This window comes from Mauremys reevesii, linkage group 11, assembly GCF_016161935.1.
Source record: "Mauremys reevesii isolate NIE-2019 linkage group 11, ASM1616193v1, whole genome shotgun sequence".
NCBI lineage: Eukaryota > Metazoa > Chordata > Testudines > Geoemydidae > Mauremys > Mauremys reevesii.
The window spans coordinates 19,521,976-19,541,040 of record NC_052633.1 but is presented as its reverse complement, the minus strand read 5'-3'; the positions used below and the strand labels follow the sequence as shown (position 1 = coordinate 19,541,040).

The 19,065-nt window shown below is 44.6% G+C and overlaps 1 protein-coding gene across 1 annotated transcript in view; it reads left to right on the top strand.

Annotated features, from left to right (window-relative positions):
- Positions 1–18,304, top strand: part of FAM117B (family with sequence similarity 117 member B) — an 81,599-nt gene extending 63,295 nt beyond the window's left edge. The window contains 2 exon segments of the mRNA XM_039495932.1: positions 1,813–1,933; positions 16,148–18,304. Of these exon segments, the coding sequence (XP_039351866.1) occupies positions 1,813–1,933; positions 16,148–16,463 (437 nt within the window). The 3' untranslated portion in view covers positions 16,464–18,304.
- Positions 18,305–19,065: the final 761 nt, after the last annotated feature.

Here is a 19,065-nt window from a genome sequence, read left to right as displayed (position 1 = left end):
CAGCATACTTTAATTCTTAATAAGCAAAGGTCTCGTTTTTATATAGATGTTACTAGTAATTAAAAATTATAAAGCTTACTATACCTCTACCTCGATATAACGCTGTCCTCGGGAGCCAAAAAATCTTACCGTGTTACAGGTGAAACCGTGTTATATCGAACTTGCTTTGATCCACCGGAGTGCGCAGCTCCACTCCCCAGAGCACTGCTTTACCACGTTATATCCAAATTTGTGTTATCGGGTCGTGTTATATTGGGGTAGAGGTGTATCTAGAATATTTTCATAATTTTTTTCCAAAGGTTACTGGATTTTTAATACTGTGCTTATTAAAGTATCTTATCACTAGCTAAAGGTTTGCTATCATTGGACTTATGAATGACAGATTTTATTTAGTAGAATTGAGTTCTGCTTATAATAAAATAAAAGATAAACCTTTTAAAAGAGGGGGAAATTACTCTTTTTCCTTCCCTTTTATTTGTAAACTACCTGGCAAGAGATTCTGGTAACTAGGTGCTATATAAACATTACACTAACTAAAATTGGATTTCGGGTAAGCCATCTTAACAGATATTATTAACCTAAACTTTCAAAAGTGATTAGTGATTTTTAGGGTACGTCAATTTTATGTTCCCCAACTTGAAACACTTATAAGGGATCTTGCCTCCCGCCCTCCCCCCTTTACAAGGAAAGTGCTTAGCACTTTCTGAATATCAGACTCCTTTAAAGTGGTCCATGTTGGGCAACCAAAAATTGAGGCACCCCAAATCAAGTCACCTTTTAGAAAGTGTAGACTCTTCCAAAACTTGGCCAATTATACATTATCTTGCTTATTCAGCAACAGGAAGTAGGAGACGCAATGTAGTTCAGTAGATGCTTTATTGAAGCAATCAGAATACCTGAGTTCTCTTGGTGGCTCCGCCATTGACTCATTATGTGATGTTGGGCAAGTCACCTAACCTTTTTCCTAATCTGTAAAAATGGGGCTGCTAACAATTATCCAGCTTTAAAAAAACATTTTGAGATCGGCAGATGAAAAATGTGATTAAAGACAGCACAGCCTTAAAATCTGAGTCTGTTGGGGACAATTTCCTAGAACTGCTTGACTAAAGGAGGACTGGATGAAAGGCATGAATCCACATGGTCCATTTTCCCTCTTGCTTTTAATTTCATTAATCTTTTTTTCTTTATTTTTTTGTTGTTTTTTATATGTGCCACAAAAATCTTTGTGTTGGGAATATTGCAGTTAACATATGGCAATCCAAAAGTTGTGTAAATATTTTGGTTTTGTTTTGGATATATAGTACTTGTTCTGTATGTTGACAATCTAGAATTTGTTTTGTTTGTTACAAAGAAAAAGATTTAAAAACTTGTATAAATAGTGTTAAAAAAGAAAAGTGTGATTAAAAAGTTTTAACACAATTCATCAGAAGCCTGTCCTGATTTAAGGTGCATTGCTGATAGACCTCAAATGAGACCTGTCCGGTCATCTTGGCTGGATAGGTTGTGATTAAGATTCAGATGTGGGATTGTAAAATTGGAGTGCTGTGGAGCATATGCAGGGGTCTCAAAAGAATATAAAGGAGTTGTGGGAGGGAGGAGGTTGAGAGTTGTGATATATGAAGAAGTCCATCTACAGGTGGAGGAGAAAAATGTTCCATAGAACATGGGTAACGGGGAATGGGAAAACTCTTTATTTAACTTTGTAATGTTGGTAACAAAGTCAGTTTGGATTTGTTTGTCTTTCTTTTAAAATAAGTGGGTTCATTTAAATATTTTGGTATATTTGAGTAATTTGATATTCTTTTCACACAGAGAATGGGAACAACTCTCCCTTGCCCAAATATGCTACCTCGCCAAAACCCAATAACAGCTACATGTTCAAGCGTGAACCTCCTGAGGGCTGCGAGAAGGTGAAAGTCTTTGAAGAAAGTTTGTAAGTAGTTCTTCAGTTCATAAGAAATATCTAATTTATCATTCTGGCAGATCTGACATCAGTTAATTTAGTTCAGTGTCTGGCACAGAAACTGCTCCTCAAACAGTCTCTTAACTATTAATACTACTATTACTGTTAACATTACTACTTCTACAAAGGCCTCTTTGTAGTCCCGTGGTGCTCCTGGCGTCGAGCTATGGAATTGTCTTGAAAAGCTGTGTACGTTGGGGTGGTGCATGAGAGATCATCCTGCCCCATCCACTTCACTTCCTTCGCTGTGAATGGAACTTGCCTTTGTGTCTGCGGGCTAGTTCTTCCCTTACTCTAGCTGCTTATTCTCTTGCATAGTAGGTTAGTATAGAGTAGCAGGGAATAGTGCTGCATACATTGCCTGCCCTTACCAATGGAGTCTTTGGCTCTCATTGGGACCATGGGAGGTCCTTAGCCCTCTAAGGGCTTCAAGAGTTGCCCCCTCTTGCCAGTCATTCATACCGGAGACTGATCTCCATATTTGGTGCCTTTTGTGTCTGATGGAGACCCACTCAGTATTCTGGTGTGAGGTTTGCTATGCTTTGCACCCCACACTAGAAGGGAGAGAGACTTGTGGCTCCAGATTCCTATGGTTTCTCAGGGCCTAAAGCCTAATCCTCCAGCAAGCCATTGAGGATTTTCCCTTTGATGACCAAACGCTGTTCTCGGACAAAACTGACGAAATGCCACACTCCTTCAAGGACTCCAGGGCTACCCTGTGGTCCTTGGTGTACATGCTGGCAGTGCAGAGGCACCACTACCACATTCAGCAGCAGTAGTATTGCCCACTGTGCATGTTGGGACAGCCTTTCCATCTTCCGAGGTAACAGGACTACCCCAGAAATAGGGACAGATTCCACAGAAGAAAGTGGGCTCAGGTTTGGTCAATCCATACGCCCTCCGACTGCACTCTCCAAGTGCCCATTTTGATTCCTTGGACTGAAGCATTGTTCCAGTGGTTGCTTCCCCCCTCCTCATCTCCGCAGTTTGGGGACAGGCTGGCCCGCTTTCACCATCCTCAGGAACACAGCCTCAACAAATGTATCAGGTGCATGAGGTTCCAAATGGTCACTCTATCAACCATCCTTGCATTGTCTCAGAACGACTGGTTTGCTGCTCTGGACTTTCAGGATGCCTACTTTCATGTGGCGATTTTGCCGAGCCACAGAAAGTTTTTTTTGGTTTGTTGTGATCGAACACCGCTTTCAGTACACCGCATTTCCATTCAGCCTCACTTCCTTGGGTTTTTACCAGATGCATGGTCATTGTTATGGTGTATCTCAGCAAGAAGAGAATTCACGTCTTCCCATATCTGGATGACTGGTTACCGAGGGCAGATCCGGAGAGGGTGTTCTTGCTCATGGCAACACTACACTACACTGTGCTTGCTCGACCATCTGAAACTCACCATACGCAGCAGAAAGTCAGCCTTGGCTCCCATTCAAAAAATCAAGTCCATTGATGCCCTGTTAGATTCCATGACATTAAGAGCATTTCTGCTGATTGACAATTTTCAGACAAGTCCTCCATTCAGGCCCCTAGCATCTTGTCCCTTTCCACTCTTGTGTCAAAAAACTGCTTTCCCGGTAGCGATAACATCCACAAGGAGTGCATGAGAGTTGCAGGCTCTGATGGCAGAGCCTCCTTGTACACAATTCTCCAAACACGAAGTGACTTCATGACCAGACCCCAAACTTTTGTCTAAAGTGGTCTCTCAGCTACATTTGAACCAGGCAGGATATTTACATGTGGGTTTTTTTTCCCTAAGTCACATACATCTCCGGAGAAGTAGCATCTCCATACCTTAGATGTCAGGTGATGCCTAGCCTTTTATCTGGACAGGACTTAAAGCATTTCATGCTTTGCTTCATTTATTCATGTCATATGCAACATAAAAGATCAAGTCTCTTTGCAGACGATCTCCAAATGGAAACATCCTTCTTCAAAACGGCATATGAGATAGCTTTGGCTATGCCCCCTCAGCTGGCGTGAGCTCATTCCACGAACGCACAAGCAATGTCTGTAGCGTTCCTCAGGGATATTGGACATTTCCAGGGCTGCTCTGTGGTTATCAATACGTACATTCACAAACCATTACACTATAACTACATCTTCCACGGTGGATGCAAACTTTGGTAGGGCGGTCCTGCAGTCCTTGTCTATCTAAACACCGAGCCCTGCCTCCTGGGGATGGGAGGTAATGCTTGTCAGTCACCTAAGTGGAATAAATGTCTGCATCTGTTTGAAAAAGAAGAAATGGTTACACATCTGCGTCACATTTCAAAGAACCACAGTCGTATTTCATAACGTACCCTCTGCATCAGAATCTTGTTTCTGGGCCTTCGGCGCAAAGGAACTGCGGGAGGGTCGTGGTGGAACGCCATCTCATGTAGCCAGAGCAGGAGTTACGGCCACGAGGTGTGAGCACCGTCCCTCTATGGATACTGCTAGATGAATTTCTGAGGTGTCTGTGCGCTCAGCACACTGGAGCCAAAGTGGAATACACATCTTCATCTCAAAGAACCATGGTTATAGTAAGTAACCATTTCCTATTGATAATATCAAAGGGATATGTTTTGACTGAGTGGAAAAAATTGCAATACGTGCTTTGATGCCAATATTCAGTATTGTTCATAATGGCTTAAGACACACCTCTTCCAAACTGAAATTAGGTATATTGGGAAAGGTGAGACTTATTTTTGCGATCTGGTCCAGTGGTACTGGAAGATCAACATTCCCTTGTACTTGGGTAAATAAAACAGGATGGTGCTGTGAAGGCTGTCTGCTCAGTCCCTGGGAGGAGGGAGAGTTCCTTGCATCAACCAGAGAGGCTGCCAAAAAACATCAAGCAACAGCACTGATGGGCTCTGAAGAGAGTCTCTCCAACCCTCATTTGGTAGAGAAAAGGTCACTGCAAAGTTGAGCCTTTTGAGGGGAGGAGAAGTTAAAGGAAAAAATGAGCAGATGCTTGTGGTTCAGGGCTCGGGAGCTAATGTAACCATTTGGCCGTAGGAGCCTGCATTTTCTAAAGCTTATTCTGCATTAGTGCCTAGAGTTTTGATGACCGGAGTCAGTAGAAAAATGCAGTAGTTAAACAGGAAGAAAACACTGAGAGCCAAAGTGTTTTGGAAAGGTGATGAGGTCCATCTGCAATACACGGGGGAGGCAGAGAATACATACATATGAAGGAATCTACAGTTAGTTGTGGAAAACCTGTCTGTTGTGCATACAAATGGGGTAACTGCACTCTCATAATAAGTGCATGCACAAATAATACCCAGTTGACTTCTGTATACAACAAGGTACATACAGAGTTTTTGCGTGTGGACCTCCACCTTGTTTTTTATTTTTTTTTTGAAGTCTTGGCACCTTGTTTAACAAGCTGACCTCGGTCTGAGAGGGTGAATTCGCTCTCAATAATTACTATTTAGTATATTTACTACTGTTTAAAATAATTATGGAAATAAGTAAAACAGTTGGAAAAATCTAGAAAGATATGTTTTTTTTAAAAAAAAACCTTCATGTCAGCAATCGTTCTTCCCAGCAGAAAATGTTACGCCATAATAACGTATAAAAGACAACTTATAGTACTAGAGGGTTAGGAAAACTGGCTATATGTACTTCCTTATTTCTGATGAAAAAAATGAAAATTTAGCATAGGATAATCTATTGAGATACATTTACTCTTATGTAAATGTTCATAATTTGTGCAAAAAAAAATACAGCCTTGAGGCTTACAGGACTTTTATAACTGACAAAAGTGTACAGTAGCCGATAACAATGTATTTAGAGAGTTCAGTAATATTCCCAAGCTAGTTACAGAATGGTGGGAATATTTTAAACAGGTGTAAGTCAGTGCCTTAATAGGGTGAGTGTGAATTGGTTTGATTTTATATATACCACCTTGGCTATTATCTCATTAGATCTTATAAACTATGTATAATTAAATTCAGCACATGGAGTTTTTCTGTCCAAGAAAAATGTGTGTTAGAGGAAAAGGAGCAAAAGCCTTAATCAGAGCCCAGTGAAGTCAATGAGTGTCTTTTTTTCCATTGACTTCAGTAGGCTTTGGATTGGTCCCTTGGTGAGTCAGTGGGTGGCACTTTTCTCTTGAAGGACCACATTGTTCCTGACAGGCACTGACGAAAGTGGACAGACAATGTGGATATCCATTGCCCCAAGGGAGAGTCCTAAAGGAATTGTCTCGGGGAGACGTGATCCCTCCCTGCGCTCACTGGTGCGTACACTGGGAGAAGGAGGAACTTACAGGCAACACAGTCCACTAGGCTAGTGCTACTTGCTCTCCCTGGAGCGTCTGGTTTCTCTTCATGGGCCAGTGCAGAGCCAGTGGGGCAGTGACTGCTCCCCCACCCCTGTGGGGGTGTCTTATCTCGCATGGAGGACACAGAGGGAGCAGTCGCTCTGCTCCTTTGAGCACAGAGAGTGGAATGGTGAGTGGTCTTTACAGAAGATCTGCAGATGTGTGAGAGAGGCTCTTTGTGTCCTCTACAATCCTAAGCATCTACTAAGGGAGTCCGATTTTGGCTCTGAGTTGGCACAGAACTAGTGCATCTGTTTACTGCTAGGGGGACTTGGCTACTGGAGTTGCTGTCTTTTAGATGAAACAAAACCCTGACCACATGTAGTCATTAACGGTCCTGAGGTACATTTTACAAACTGGTTTAGCTCCCATAAAAATTCCAATTCATGTGACTTCCTGCCCCTCTCTTTTTGTATTTGTAATTTGTAGAATCAGTAAAAATTGTTTTGTTTCTCTGCAAAGAAAATAATAGTATGTTAAGAAAAAATAATTGCTCTTATGACAGGCACCTGTAGATGTCGTTTCCATATTACTCCTGGGGGACTTCTGTGCCAAAAATATAAATTCTGCACACAATATTTTAAAATTTTGCAAATTTTATTTGTCAAAATAACACTACATAATCATGCCAGTTTCAATTATTTTTGGTAATTTATTTCAAAATACCTGTCAGCAAGTATGTCTGTAACAATGCAGAGACACACAAAATTTCCCCCCAGGAGTACAGAGTTAAAGAAACCCCTATGATAACCCAGTTCCTGTTTCTCTGTCCCGTCCCCCCGCCCAGCCAATACACCTTAACCCCCTACCCCTCAGAGCCCAGTCACGGCCAGCCCCTAGCCCCCAGAGCCCACCCACAGGACCCCCCAGCCCAGACACCCGCCCTCTGAGAGCCCAGAGATCTGGAGTTTCCTGCTAACCACCATCTCCTTCCCTCAGAGCATGCTGGGAACTGCAGCTGCCGGGAACCCTCTAGCTCCATCTGCCCCAGCAGTGACTTCTAGGTGTGAGCTGGGCTCTGCTGGGCCCAGCAGCCCCTAGTGGTGGCTAGTAGCACTGCAGCCCATTTCTGTGGGGGAAAGGAAATTCTTCTTCGAGTGCTGTCCCTGTGCGTGCTCCACTCTAGGTGACGGTGTGTCCCGGCGCCGTTGATCGGAGATTTTCGGTAGCAGTGCCTGGTTGGGGCGCACGCACCCAGATGGTATCTCCCGTCTAGTTGGAATCTTCCTGAGTGCGTGCGCCCCACACCCTCCTCAGTTCCTTCTCAACCATCCTCAGCCGAAGACGGATCCCGGGGCAGTGCTGCCTTCTCTTCCCTGGTATCTATAGGAAACAGTAACAAAGAACATAGAAATAATTATTAGTTACCGTATTTTCCGGCGTATAAGACGACTTTTTATACTAAAAAACAACCCCCAAAAATCGGGGGTCGTCTTATACGCCGGGTATAAACAACAGGCAGCCCAGAGCCCTCTGATTCCCGGCCGCGGCTGGGATTTAAAAGGCTCTGTGCTCCCCGCCGCAGCGGGCAGCCCAGAGCCCTCTGATTCCCGTCCGCGGCTGGGATTTAAAAGGCTCTGGGCTCCCCGACGCAGTGGGCAGCCCAGAGCCCTCTGATTCCCGGCCGCAGCTGGGATTTCAAAGGCTCTGGGCTCCCCCCCTCAGAAGGGGGGGTAGTCTTATACGGCGAGTATAGGCCAAAACCTATGTTTTAACTGTAAAATTAGGGGGTCGTCTTATACGCCCAGTCGCCTTATACGCCGGAAAATACGGTACATCCCAGTTGTTTCCCTTCCTTTAGTGTAGTTACATAGTTAGTTACTTAGTTTAATTAAAAAAAAAAAATCCTTCAGGCTTGTCCCCGTTGAGACACTCTCCTCGGCCATCTCTAATTCATAATGCCAGGAGCTTCAGGATTCAAAAGATGCATCTCCTGCCAGGACTCCATGCCATGGACAGACGGGCACTCATACTGTGTGAGGTGCCTCGGGGACACCCACGTCCCTGTGAAGTGTCTCCATTGCGCGAGCCTCGTTAAGAGCTCGTCGCAACAGGGACCTGCGGCTCAAAATACTGATGATGGAAAAATCCTTACAGCCGCTTTCGGAGACGGCAAAGGTTAAACCCGCTCCGACATGCTCCCCAGCCAGATTGGAACCGGTGGGCAGCGTTGCTTCACCCTCCCTGGAGCGGAGGCAAGAAGCAGAACAGTCTCACAGGAGAGACTTTAACAAGGGTAGGGGGTCTCCCACGAGATCCCTACCCTCTGTGCTGACAGCACCAAAGACAGGTGCCTCAGCTTTTCTAATGCCTCAGCCGTGGCTCGGACAGAGCGCAGAGGCAGGGACCTGACCTCCTGTGTCAGGAAGGAAGGTCCTTGTGGCTCCGGTCCCCTCGGCACCGCAAACAGCCGCGGCACCAGCAGCGCGCTGCTCCCGGGCACCGCAAACGGCCGCGGCACCGGCTGCGCGCCCCTCCTGGGCGCCGGCTGCGCAATCCTCCCCTGCAGGGAGAAGAATGTTGGCACGGAGCCTATTTTCCACCCGGACTTCAGTAGCAGATCCCCTGCAGGATACCTCCAAGCAATTTGCAGCACTATTGTCACTTTCACTCTCCTGCTAAGGAGCTAGAGCAGCGAGCAGGCTCAACTCAGCCCAGGGAGCAGGAGCAACAGTTTCTCGCTTAATGTGAGCTTTCGGTGCCACCTGAGCCTCACTCTCTGCTCCTAGATACATAGGGCTAATATTTTTTTTTGAACTGCCGTTCTCTCCAACTGAACTGGTTTTCACTGACCATGAACTTGATTTACAGCAGCAAGTGGAGTTCTCCACTCCTGCTTCTCCTCCACAGGCACCTCTGCCACCTCAGGTCATGGTTCAAGGCCACCAGCCTCAGTTTCCCCATTTCGCCCCCCAGGGGCGACACTTGGGTTCTCCTACGTTATGCCTTGGCCTCAGTGGTACCCTTGGCAACATCCTCCTACCAATCATCCTCCTTCTGTGCCTCAATCTCCTGCTCCATCCACTTCTAAGGTGCCTGAGCCCCCTCCTGAGTATGCAAGTTACGCGACTCCTAACTCTCCATTAGCCCTGGACGGAGCCCTCCTCCCTCCGTCTCCACGGGCCGTGGACAACTGTAAACAATTCAAGAACTTTTCAGGAGGGTGGCACTCAGTCAAGATATCCCCTTTCAAGAGGTTCAGGAGATGCAACACAGACTCCTCAGAATCCTTCAACAGTCTGCACCCTCAAAAATCGCGCTCCCTATAAACGAAGCACTCCTGGAGCCGGCTGACACTTCTGGCAAACCCCACCGTCTTTAGTACCAACTTGCAAAAAGGCCAAACGTAAATACTATGTCCCTGCTAAAGACGCTGACTTCCTATTCCTCATCCACCACCCAACTCCCTGGTCATGGATGCAGTTGCACAGAGGACAAAACAGTTATAATAAGGACCTTAGATGCCTTGACGTCTTGGGCTGCAAGGTTTATGCGTCCTCCACACTACAATTCAGAATTGCAAACTATTCTGCACCCCTCTTCAGTTACGACTTTGATATTTACAATAAACTTTTGAATTTGCCTCCTACATTCCAGAGGATAGGAGAGCAGACTTCAAATCAATCCTGACCTGAGAACCAACTGATTTCTAGAACGGCCCTACAGGCATCTCTAGACATGGCAGACACAGCAGTCTGTACAACTGCTACCCTTTCTGCTACCCTTCCCCGTCCCTCCTCAGGGACCTTTCTCACGACCACTTACTTCGCACAGAAGTGGCGCATCTTCTACAGCTAGGTGCAGAGGAACCTGTGCCATTGCAAAATCAAGGGACAGGTTTCTACTCCCGTTACTTTCTAACTCAGAAAAAGACTGGAGGATGGAGCCCTATACTAGATCTACACCGATTGAACAAATTCATGAGGATACAAAGATTCAAGATGGTCACACTGGGCACAATAATACCTACACTGGATCAAGGGGACTGGTTCACAGCTCTCAACCTACAGGATGCTTACTTTCATATATCAATCCATCCAGTTCACAGACGCTTTCTCCAATTCACAATCGGTCACGACCATTTTCAATACAGAGTTCTTCCTTTCGGACCCGCCACAGCACTGAGAGCTTTTTCCAAGACTCTAGCCGTAGACGTGGCTCATCTCCGCAAACACGGGGTCACGCTGTTCCCCTATCTGGACCATTGCCTCATCAAGGGCACGCGAGACACTTCAAGCTACCCGTTTTGCCATCTCCCTCTTTCACAGCCTAGGCCTCCAAATAAACATCCAAAAATCCACCCTGACACCTAAACAACAGATCGAGTTCATCAGAGCTCATCTCGACTCAATCCAGAGCAGGGCCTCGCTCCCATATCACAGATTCCTCGCTATCACTCAGGTCAAACGTACGCTCTTTATTCGTCCCAGGGCACAGGCAAAACTCTGCCTACAGCTTCTTGGTCACAGGACAGCCACCACCTTCATGGTTCATCACGCCAGGCTACACATGAGATGTCTCCAGGACTGGCTCAATTCCAATTCCAAACCCAACAGACACACCTTACGAATGCTGCTAACTCCTCCTCCCATTGTTATAGCTTCCCAACATTGATAAACAACTACAGAAAACCTCTGCACAGGGGTTTCCTCCGGCAATGTTCCCCAACGCTCATGCTCACCACGGACGCTTCCCTGATTGATTGGGGAGCGCATCTAGGGGAACACAGGGCACAAGTCCGGTAGTCCGCATCAGAGATGCGCCTAAACATAAATCTCTTAGAGCTCAGAGCAGTGAGGCGAGCATGCCTTCACTTTCTTCCTCTCATAAAGAACAAATCTCTTCGGGCATTAAGAGACAACACAGCATGCATGTACTACATAAACAGACAAGGGGGAGCCTGATCACATTCCCTTTGCAGGGGAGCCATTAAACTATGGAACTGGTGCATACAACATCGAATACAGATAATCCCTTCCTACCTACCAGACTGCCACAACACTACTGCCGACGCACTCAGCAGGCACTTCTTGACACAACGCGAATGGGAACTGTACCCCGCAGTACTCCAACAACTCTTCTCCCTCTGGGGCACCCTGTCAATAGATCTCTTTGCCACAACCCAGAATCGAAAATGTTCCCTTTCGCTCCAGAGTGAGACTCGGGACTGCATCCCTAGGAGATGCAATCCTCATACCATGGAACAGCTCCCTCCTGTACGCCTTCCACCAATCCCTCTGTTACACAGCGTTCTTCGGAATATTGCGGACGACAAGACCCAGGTCATCCTTATTGCCCCAGCTTGACCAAGACAGACGTGGTATTCCTACCTACTCTGCATGTCCTCCCATCACCCACGGGCTCTCCCCAACAGGCCAGAACACATTTCCCAGGACAACGGACGGGTCCTTCGCCTCCAGCTCCAAAAGCTCCACCTCACAGCCTGGTTCCTTCATGGTTCCAAACCCATGAACGAGCCTGTTCCGAGCAAGTCCAATATGTCCTCCTACACAGCAGGAGAGACTCCAGTCGTAAACCTACCTGCAGAAGTGGAAGCGTTTCGCCCTCTGGTGCTCACGTAATCACTTAGCACCCAATAACGTGACCCTCCCGAACATTCTAGACTACCTCCTGAATCTAAAACAGGACAGACTTTCGCTCAGCTCCATCAAAGTGCACCTGATGGCGCTTACCACCTTCCATGACCTATTAGACAGTTATTCATTCTTTACCCACACCACCATAAAACGCTTTCTAAGGGGCCTGAAAAATCTATACCCTGAAATTTACCCAACAGCGGCTGCATGGAATCTTAACCTCGTTCTTCATGCTCTCATGAAACCTCTATTTGAGGTCTTGGCTCCCTCTCATCTCCATACGTCCATGAAGGTGCATTTCTTAGTTGCCATAACATCAGCAGGGAGAGTTGGTTAAATGAGTGCCCTGATGGCCTACCCTCCCTACACAATCTTCTCCAAAGACAAAGTCACTTTGAGACCACATCCTAAATTTCTTCCTAACGTGGTATCGACCTTCTACCTCAACCTACCTATATACTTACCTACTTTCTATCCCAAACCTCACAAGAGTCCGCAAGAGGCAACCCTGCATACTCTCGATGTCAGGCGAGCAATCGCCTTTTATTTAGACAGGACTAAACCATTTCATAAGTCACCATGACTCTTTGTTTCCATTACCGAAAGATCAAAAGGTATGGCTATCTCTAAACAACGTCTATCCAAGTGGATCTCTGACTGCATCAGATCCTGTTACCGTGCAAAGAATCTTCAACCGCCCGACGACATTAGAACTCATTCCACTAGAGCCATGTCGGCATCCATTGTCTTCTTACACAACATTCCCATTCCTGATATCTGCAAAGCGGCTACATGGTCATCTGAACACACGTTTGCAAAACACTACGCTCTAACGCAAGACACCACGGCAGACACAATAGTAGGTCATACAGTACTATCTTCAGTACTCCCTGCCTTATCTCCAAAGTCCCACCGGCCATAGTGGGTACTGCTACACATTCACCTAGAGTGGAGCACCCACAGGGACAGCACTCGAAGAAGAAGAGAAAGTTACTCACCTTGCAGTAACTGAGGTTCTTCGAGATGTGTGTCCCTGTGGGTGCTCCACTCCCCACCCTCCTCCCCTCTACTTTGGAGCACTGTGATGATTCTCCATGGTAGAGAAGGAACTGAGGAGGGTGTGGGGCGCACGCACTCAGGAAGATTCCAACTAGATGGGAGATACCATCTGGGTGCGTGCGCCCCAACCAGGCACTGCTACCGAAAATCTCCGCTCAACGGCTCCGGGACGCACCATCACCTAGAGTGGAGCACCCACAGGGACACACATCTCGACGAACCTCAGTTACTGCAAGGTGAGTAACTTTCTCATCTGCTTAAAAGGGCAATGCACTTGAAGTGGGGTCAGCATACTTAAAGGGAAAATGCACATCTCTCTCTCTCTCTCTCTCTCATGCACGCACCCCCCAGCACTTTGGAAAGTCAGCACCTGTGCAGCCGTGCATGTGCTGTCAGGAGGAGGGAGGGGTGCGCTCCAGCTGGATAGTGTGGGCTCATCATCATGTTCAGTTTTTGCAGAGAAGTGTTTGCAGTGACTGCCCTGCATCTATTGTGTTTCCTCCCTCCTGCCTCAGTCCATGCTGCCTTGTAGAGTGTGAGGCTACATTAACAGCGTATTAACCTTTGAGGGCTCAGCCAAGTGCTAGTCCATCATTTAGCAGCAAGGCATTCCCTGGGAAATATTCCATCCTCTTACTCCAGCCAAGCTTCACAGTCATTCATTGCTGCATACAATATTAAACTGTTTGTTTGAAGTTGTTTAAAACTTATACTGTATATGTATATAAGGTCTTTTGTCTGGTGAAAAAAATTTCTCTGGGACTTAACCCCCCCCCCCCCAATTTACATTAATTCTTATGGGGAAATTGGATTCGCTTAGCATCGTTTCACATAAAGTCGCATTTTTCAGTTGTAGTTACGTTACCGGGGGAGGAGGGATAACTCAGTGGTTTGAGCATTGGCCTGCTAAACCCAGGGTTGTGAGTTCAATCCTTGAGGGGGCCACTTAGGGATTTGGGGCAAAAATCAGTAGTTGGTTCTGCTACTGAAGGCAGGGGGCTGGACTCGATGACCTTTCGGGGTCCCTTCCAGCTCTATGAGATATAGGCATATCTCCATATATCTATCTGCTAAGTGAGGAGTTACCATATAAAATTGCAGTGGACAGACTTACTATTTTTCCAGGATTCTGCTCCATGTAGGAGGGCACTTAATATATATTGTAGTGCAGTGTAGGCTGCATATGGTCTCCAAATTATATAGAGTTATACAGAAGGGAGGATTTAAAGCTTTAAACGCTCCTGATTCTGAAATTGTATGCTGTTGAAGCTCTGACATGACACTACATGCAGAAATCATCAATCCAGAATCTACCTTTCAAATTATGACCTTTATCCTTTTTAAGATGACCTGCAAATAAATTTAGTTATATAAGGAATATCTTGAATAGCAAGAGTAAGAGGTGTATTCTGTACATAATATAGGACCATATTGTACCCTCCTGCAGTCAAACCCATAGAAGGATGACTGGGGGTCCAGAAAACTTCAAAATTCACTGTAATTTCCTTCTATCAGTACCCTCAGTTGCAGAAGGAGGAGAGTTTAGACGAGGCAGAAGGTTTGAATTCCCAAACCCAGAGTCCAGGGGAATTCTGCTATCAGCTTTGCGCATCATGGTACTCTGAGGAAGGCTGGCCCCCTGTGGTATTATCTTCCACCAACAACATTTGCACCCAACAGCATGGCTCCCTCAGGGACTGTACTCCCATTGGACATCTTCCTTTATGGCTGTGTACTAGCAGCCACGGAGAAGCTATCCTATAAGAAAAATATACCATAATGTGTGTATTTAACAATACCATGATTTTGTAAAATCTAAATTGGACTTAGTTTGCATCATATGCATAGGCACAACGTGACAGGGATAAAAGGGACATAGTTCCCCTCCACCTGCGCACACACATTTTCCTTCCTCTTAGTGCTTTTCTGTGCACATGTGCATACACAGCGCTGCTGATGCATTGTAGGGGGAAACAATGCTATAGACTTCTCCCAGCTGCTGCTTTTCTCCTTTCACCACAACCATGCCACACCCTTTGCCAGCTGAGTCCCGGTGAACACACGTGTTGACAAATGAGGCATCAGGTAAAACTGCAGTGTTTGGTCTTTTCTCCCTGCTGGTGATGCTGTTATGCAGCTACCACCTCCATCTCATCACTTTCCTTCCTCCTCACTGTATCCAGATGGGAATAAAGAAATAGTATTCTGGAAGGGAAACCAGGATGAGAATTGGGGAAACATCAGGAAGGGTAGTAGTGGGAGTCAAAATGGATATGTTTATAGTTAAAGATGCTATTCCTCTGAATACTCTTCAACAAGCTCCCAAATGTTTGTTGGTTTTTTTTGTTTTTTTGCAGTTGTACCTCTGGTTCCTTGTATCGGTTACAAACTTTTGTTCCAAATGTGGTTTTGCTTTGGAAAGTCGATGGGTACTTTCTTACTCAATACCACTTCTCTGTGTATGTCAGTGTCCTATCCGCTAACTTTAGTGTAAAAAATATAAGCTTTGACTACTTTTTACTCCTACTTTACACCAACACAGCCTAAGGAGAAGTAAATTGTGCTCTGTTTTGGTTCCTACATCAGCAAGAATTAACTAGTTTGGGGGCTGTAATTTACTTTCCATTACAAATGTGTAACATTTGCAGATGACCTGGGGCTCAGTTGGGTTGAACTGAGCTGACTTTTGTTGGTAGAATCTATAGTAACAGTGATGCAAAAATCAGAAAGCAGCTTGATTTTTCATTTCAGTACCTTGGAGCAGTTTGCAGGACTGGCAGTTAGAAAAAAGATCTATCTCTAAAAAAGGCAGAGTTGATTCAGAGTCTGAGAAACAACACATGGAAACCCACAATGTCTTCTGAACAGAATTACTTTTCAGAGTAGAACCACACTTAAGCCTAATGTAGTCTAGAGCAGACTTCCATAGTTATACCATAGTGCATCTTGGGAATCAGGAGACAGTAGGTCTGCAAGGTGGGACGTAAGTGTTTGATCTTCAGTTCTTCTCCAAGTCACAAATGCTGTCAGTTATATGATGAATGCTGTTACTCTTGCTGTATGGGCATGCTGCAAATTATTCTAAATATGTTGATTTTTTTGTCACAGTATGCACAGGTCACCTTTTAAAGATGGTCTATGCTTTTCTGCCAGAGAGTGAATCTGATTTTTCTGTGTTGAATTTAAACCGTTTTGTTTTATTTGCAGGCCAAAGCCATTGCATGAAATTCCAGCCTTCTACTGTCCTGACAAGAACAAAGTGAATTTCATTCCTAAAAGTGGCTCTGCTTTCTGCCTTGTCAGTATTCTCAAGCCGCTTCTTCCCACACCGGATCTTACACTCAAAGGCACTACTCATAGCCTGACTGTCTCCTCTGGCATGACACCTAATTTGTTACAGCCCATTGCCATGGCCTCCCTGTCTGCAAACACTGAGCAAGACCGGATCTCTCGTGGAACAAGTACAGTAATACCACAGACCTCTATACTCCAGCAATCAGGACATATCGAAGAAGCTGAGTGATGAGTCTCCATTTGTGCAGGCATTGTTCTGGAGAGACTGCTAGGAAGACCTTGTTTAAACTAGTTGTGCGGTCACACCTATTTGTTCATTTTAACAGTTCATGACATTGTCATAGTCATATTCTCCTGATCTCCATGACAATATTGATAGCATGCTGAGAAATCTAGGAGGAAGCAGCAGATGAAGCAGTGCTGTTCTCTGCTTGTGAAGACTCACGTTCAGTTTCTCACCTGCATTTTTTTTTCCAAGCTCTGATAAGACAGACTGTTACTAATTCTTTGCCATTGGAAGGATCAGTTATTGTGATGCTTTGTGTCCTTTAGACTTTTTCAGCAACAGCAAAAATTCTGAGAGACAGCTGATGCCAGCAACCACTGTAACTTACAGAGGGAGGGGTCACCATATGGCACTGCAAGACCCATCTTTTGTATGAGGAATGAATATTTTATAACAAGTTTGCATTTTCTGATACAGAGCGGGTTGTTCAAAAGACACTTTCATAGCCACTGTTTTCCCTTCTTTGGGTGGTACGTTTTTTCTCAGCTGTTTTCCAGCTGCTGGGACCAAAGGATTGTTGAAATACTTTAGCAGTCTTCATCATGTGACCTTGTTCAACAGTTCCTACCCCCAACAAAATTAAATCAATTAATGCATACAAAATGTAAAACAAAAGGAAAGAGAAAACAATATTAGTATGTTATGTGCATTTGTTTTTGTTATCAGAGATTTGTGCTTTGGTAAACCACATTGTTCTTGAACTCCTACTCCCTAGATAGAATTCCTGTGTACATTTAATTACATGGGCAGAAAATAGCATTTTAGAGCACTTGTCCCAGTAGTGTAATCACTTTTCCATAGAACTTTTGTTTGGGTTAAAAAATGTCTCTTCCTTGCCTCTACCCAAACAAACAAACAAAAACAAAACCTGCCACTTGACTCTTGAGAGACCTCTTGGTTACTTGTGTAATTCAGTCTGAATCATGCATCAGTTTTTGGCACAAAATTCACTCTGTTGTGGCTGATCACTGTACTATAGACCCTAGCCATATGGTACTGAGATGGCTATGCATGATTCCTCGTCTTTGTCATAATGCTGTTTTGTGGGTGTGTTGAGGGTAGTAGTTTGTTAGGCATGGTATTTGTTACACAGCAGTCAACAGCAACAGATATGTTCTCCCTTTTTGACTAGCAACATTGTCGAGTGTGTCAGAGAGAAGATATGTTGATACCTGGTTCTGGTTTGCAGCTGTTACCAGTTTCCTGTATGCCTCTGTGGTTCTTTGACTGTTGAAATAAAAAATGAAAATGGGGAGGGATGTTCAAAGAGAGCTTGTTCAGGGACTGCAGTAAGGTTTCTCCCAGAGTACTGAAATGCACTTCTTGCCTTTAGATAAATATCACAGTCCAAACATCTGCAGCTGCTTTGATACCAAAGTATCTTCAAGTTACAAAAATCAGTTGACAGAATCCCTGTTTTGGGGTGGTGGCTTCAGTCATTTCAAAGTAGGTGTTTTAATGTATAGTCTCTGGGTCTGAATAGTCACCCACTGCATATGTGCAGCTCTCATTGACTTACATACAAACAACTCCAATGGATCAGCTGCATAATCACACACCTGTTTGTAATTACATCTTTTTAAGAACCATATCACAAATGTAATAGTTTTGTTCTTTGTGTAACACAGTGAGAATTTGGTTGCAGACACCTGAGGCAGGAAAAATACTTGTGTCTTAGCAGCTGATAGTTTCTACGTACTTATGATGCACATTGGGTAGTTCCTATAAATCCCACATAATAACATATAGCAATAAATCTACTAAAAGAATAACTGTAAAATGCACCAGCCTACATAAGTGCTGCATTTGTGGTATAATGAGCACCCTCTTTAAAGTTACCTAATAACCAAATTTCACCACTTAGTCCATTGTGGTTATTTATGGGGTTATTAGATCTGTTAAATTACTTAACAAATTGAGGACCAAATCCTGCTCACTTTACTTATTCCCATTGAAATCAGTGGGATTTCTCATGTGAGTAAGAGGACTTGGTCACGAATGAACATATTTGGTCCACACCAATAAAGTTGGAGGAGAGGAGAGTTTGATAAGATAGTGGTTAGTAGGTCAAAGCTACATTATAAAAGATTACCATTTTAGGAATAAATGGGACATTACTAGTAAATTCTATGGACGCCTAAGAGAGGTCTCCCTTCTAAAAAATTTAAAAATCATGGTAGCTTGTTTAGACAGCGTTGGGGTTTGGACAAAATCTGATATTTTTGGCTTTGTGGAAGATGGGAATACTTAGGCAAAGGGGCTTTTTGTATGGCATCCAAACTAATTTCTACTTCTTTCATAGTAACAGGTAAAGTGCTTCTGCCATTAATGCCAAACAGCATGGTGCTTATCAGGAGATCTTAACTGGATAGTTAAGTACCAAAGGGCTACAGTCAGCATATAATAAAACTTTTAGTCTTGGGGTTAACAGTTGTCCGTCCAAATGCATTCTAATGTCTTTGTTCAACATAGTGAATATTTTGAAATAGGAAATGGGATCTCCTCTCTTAGATTTTTCTGTAGTATCCATCATTGTAATAGTTGA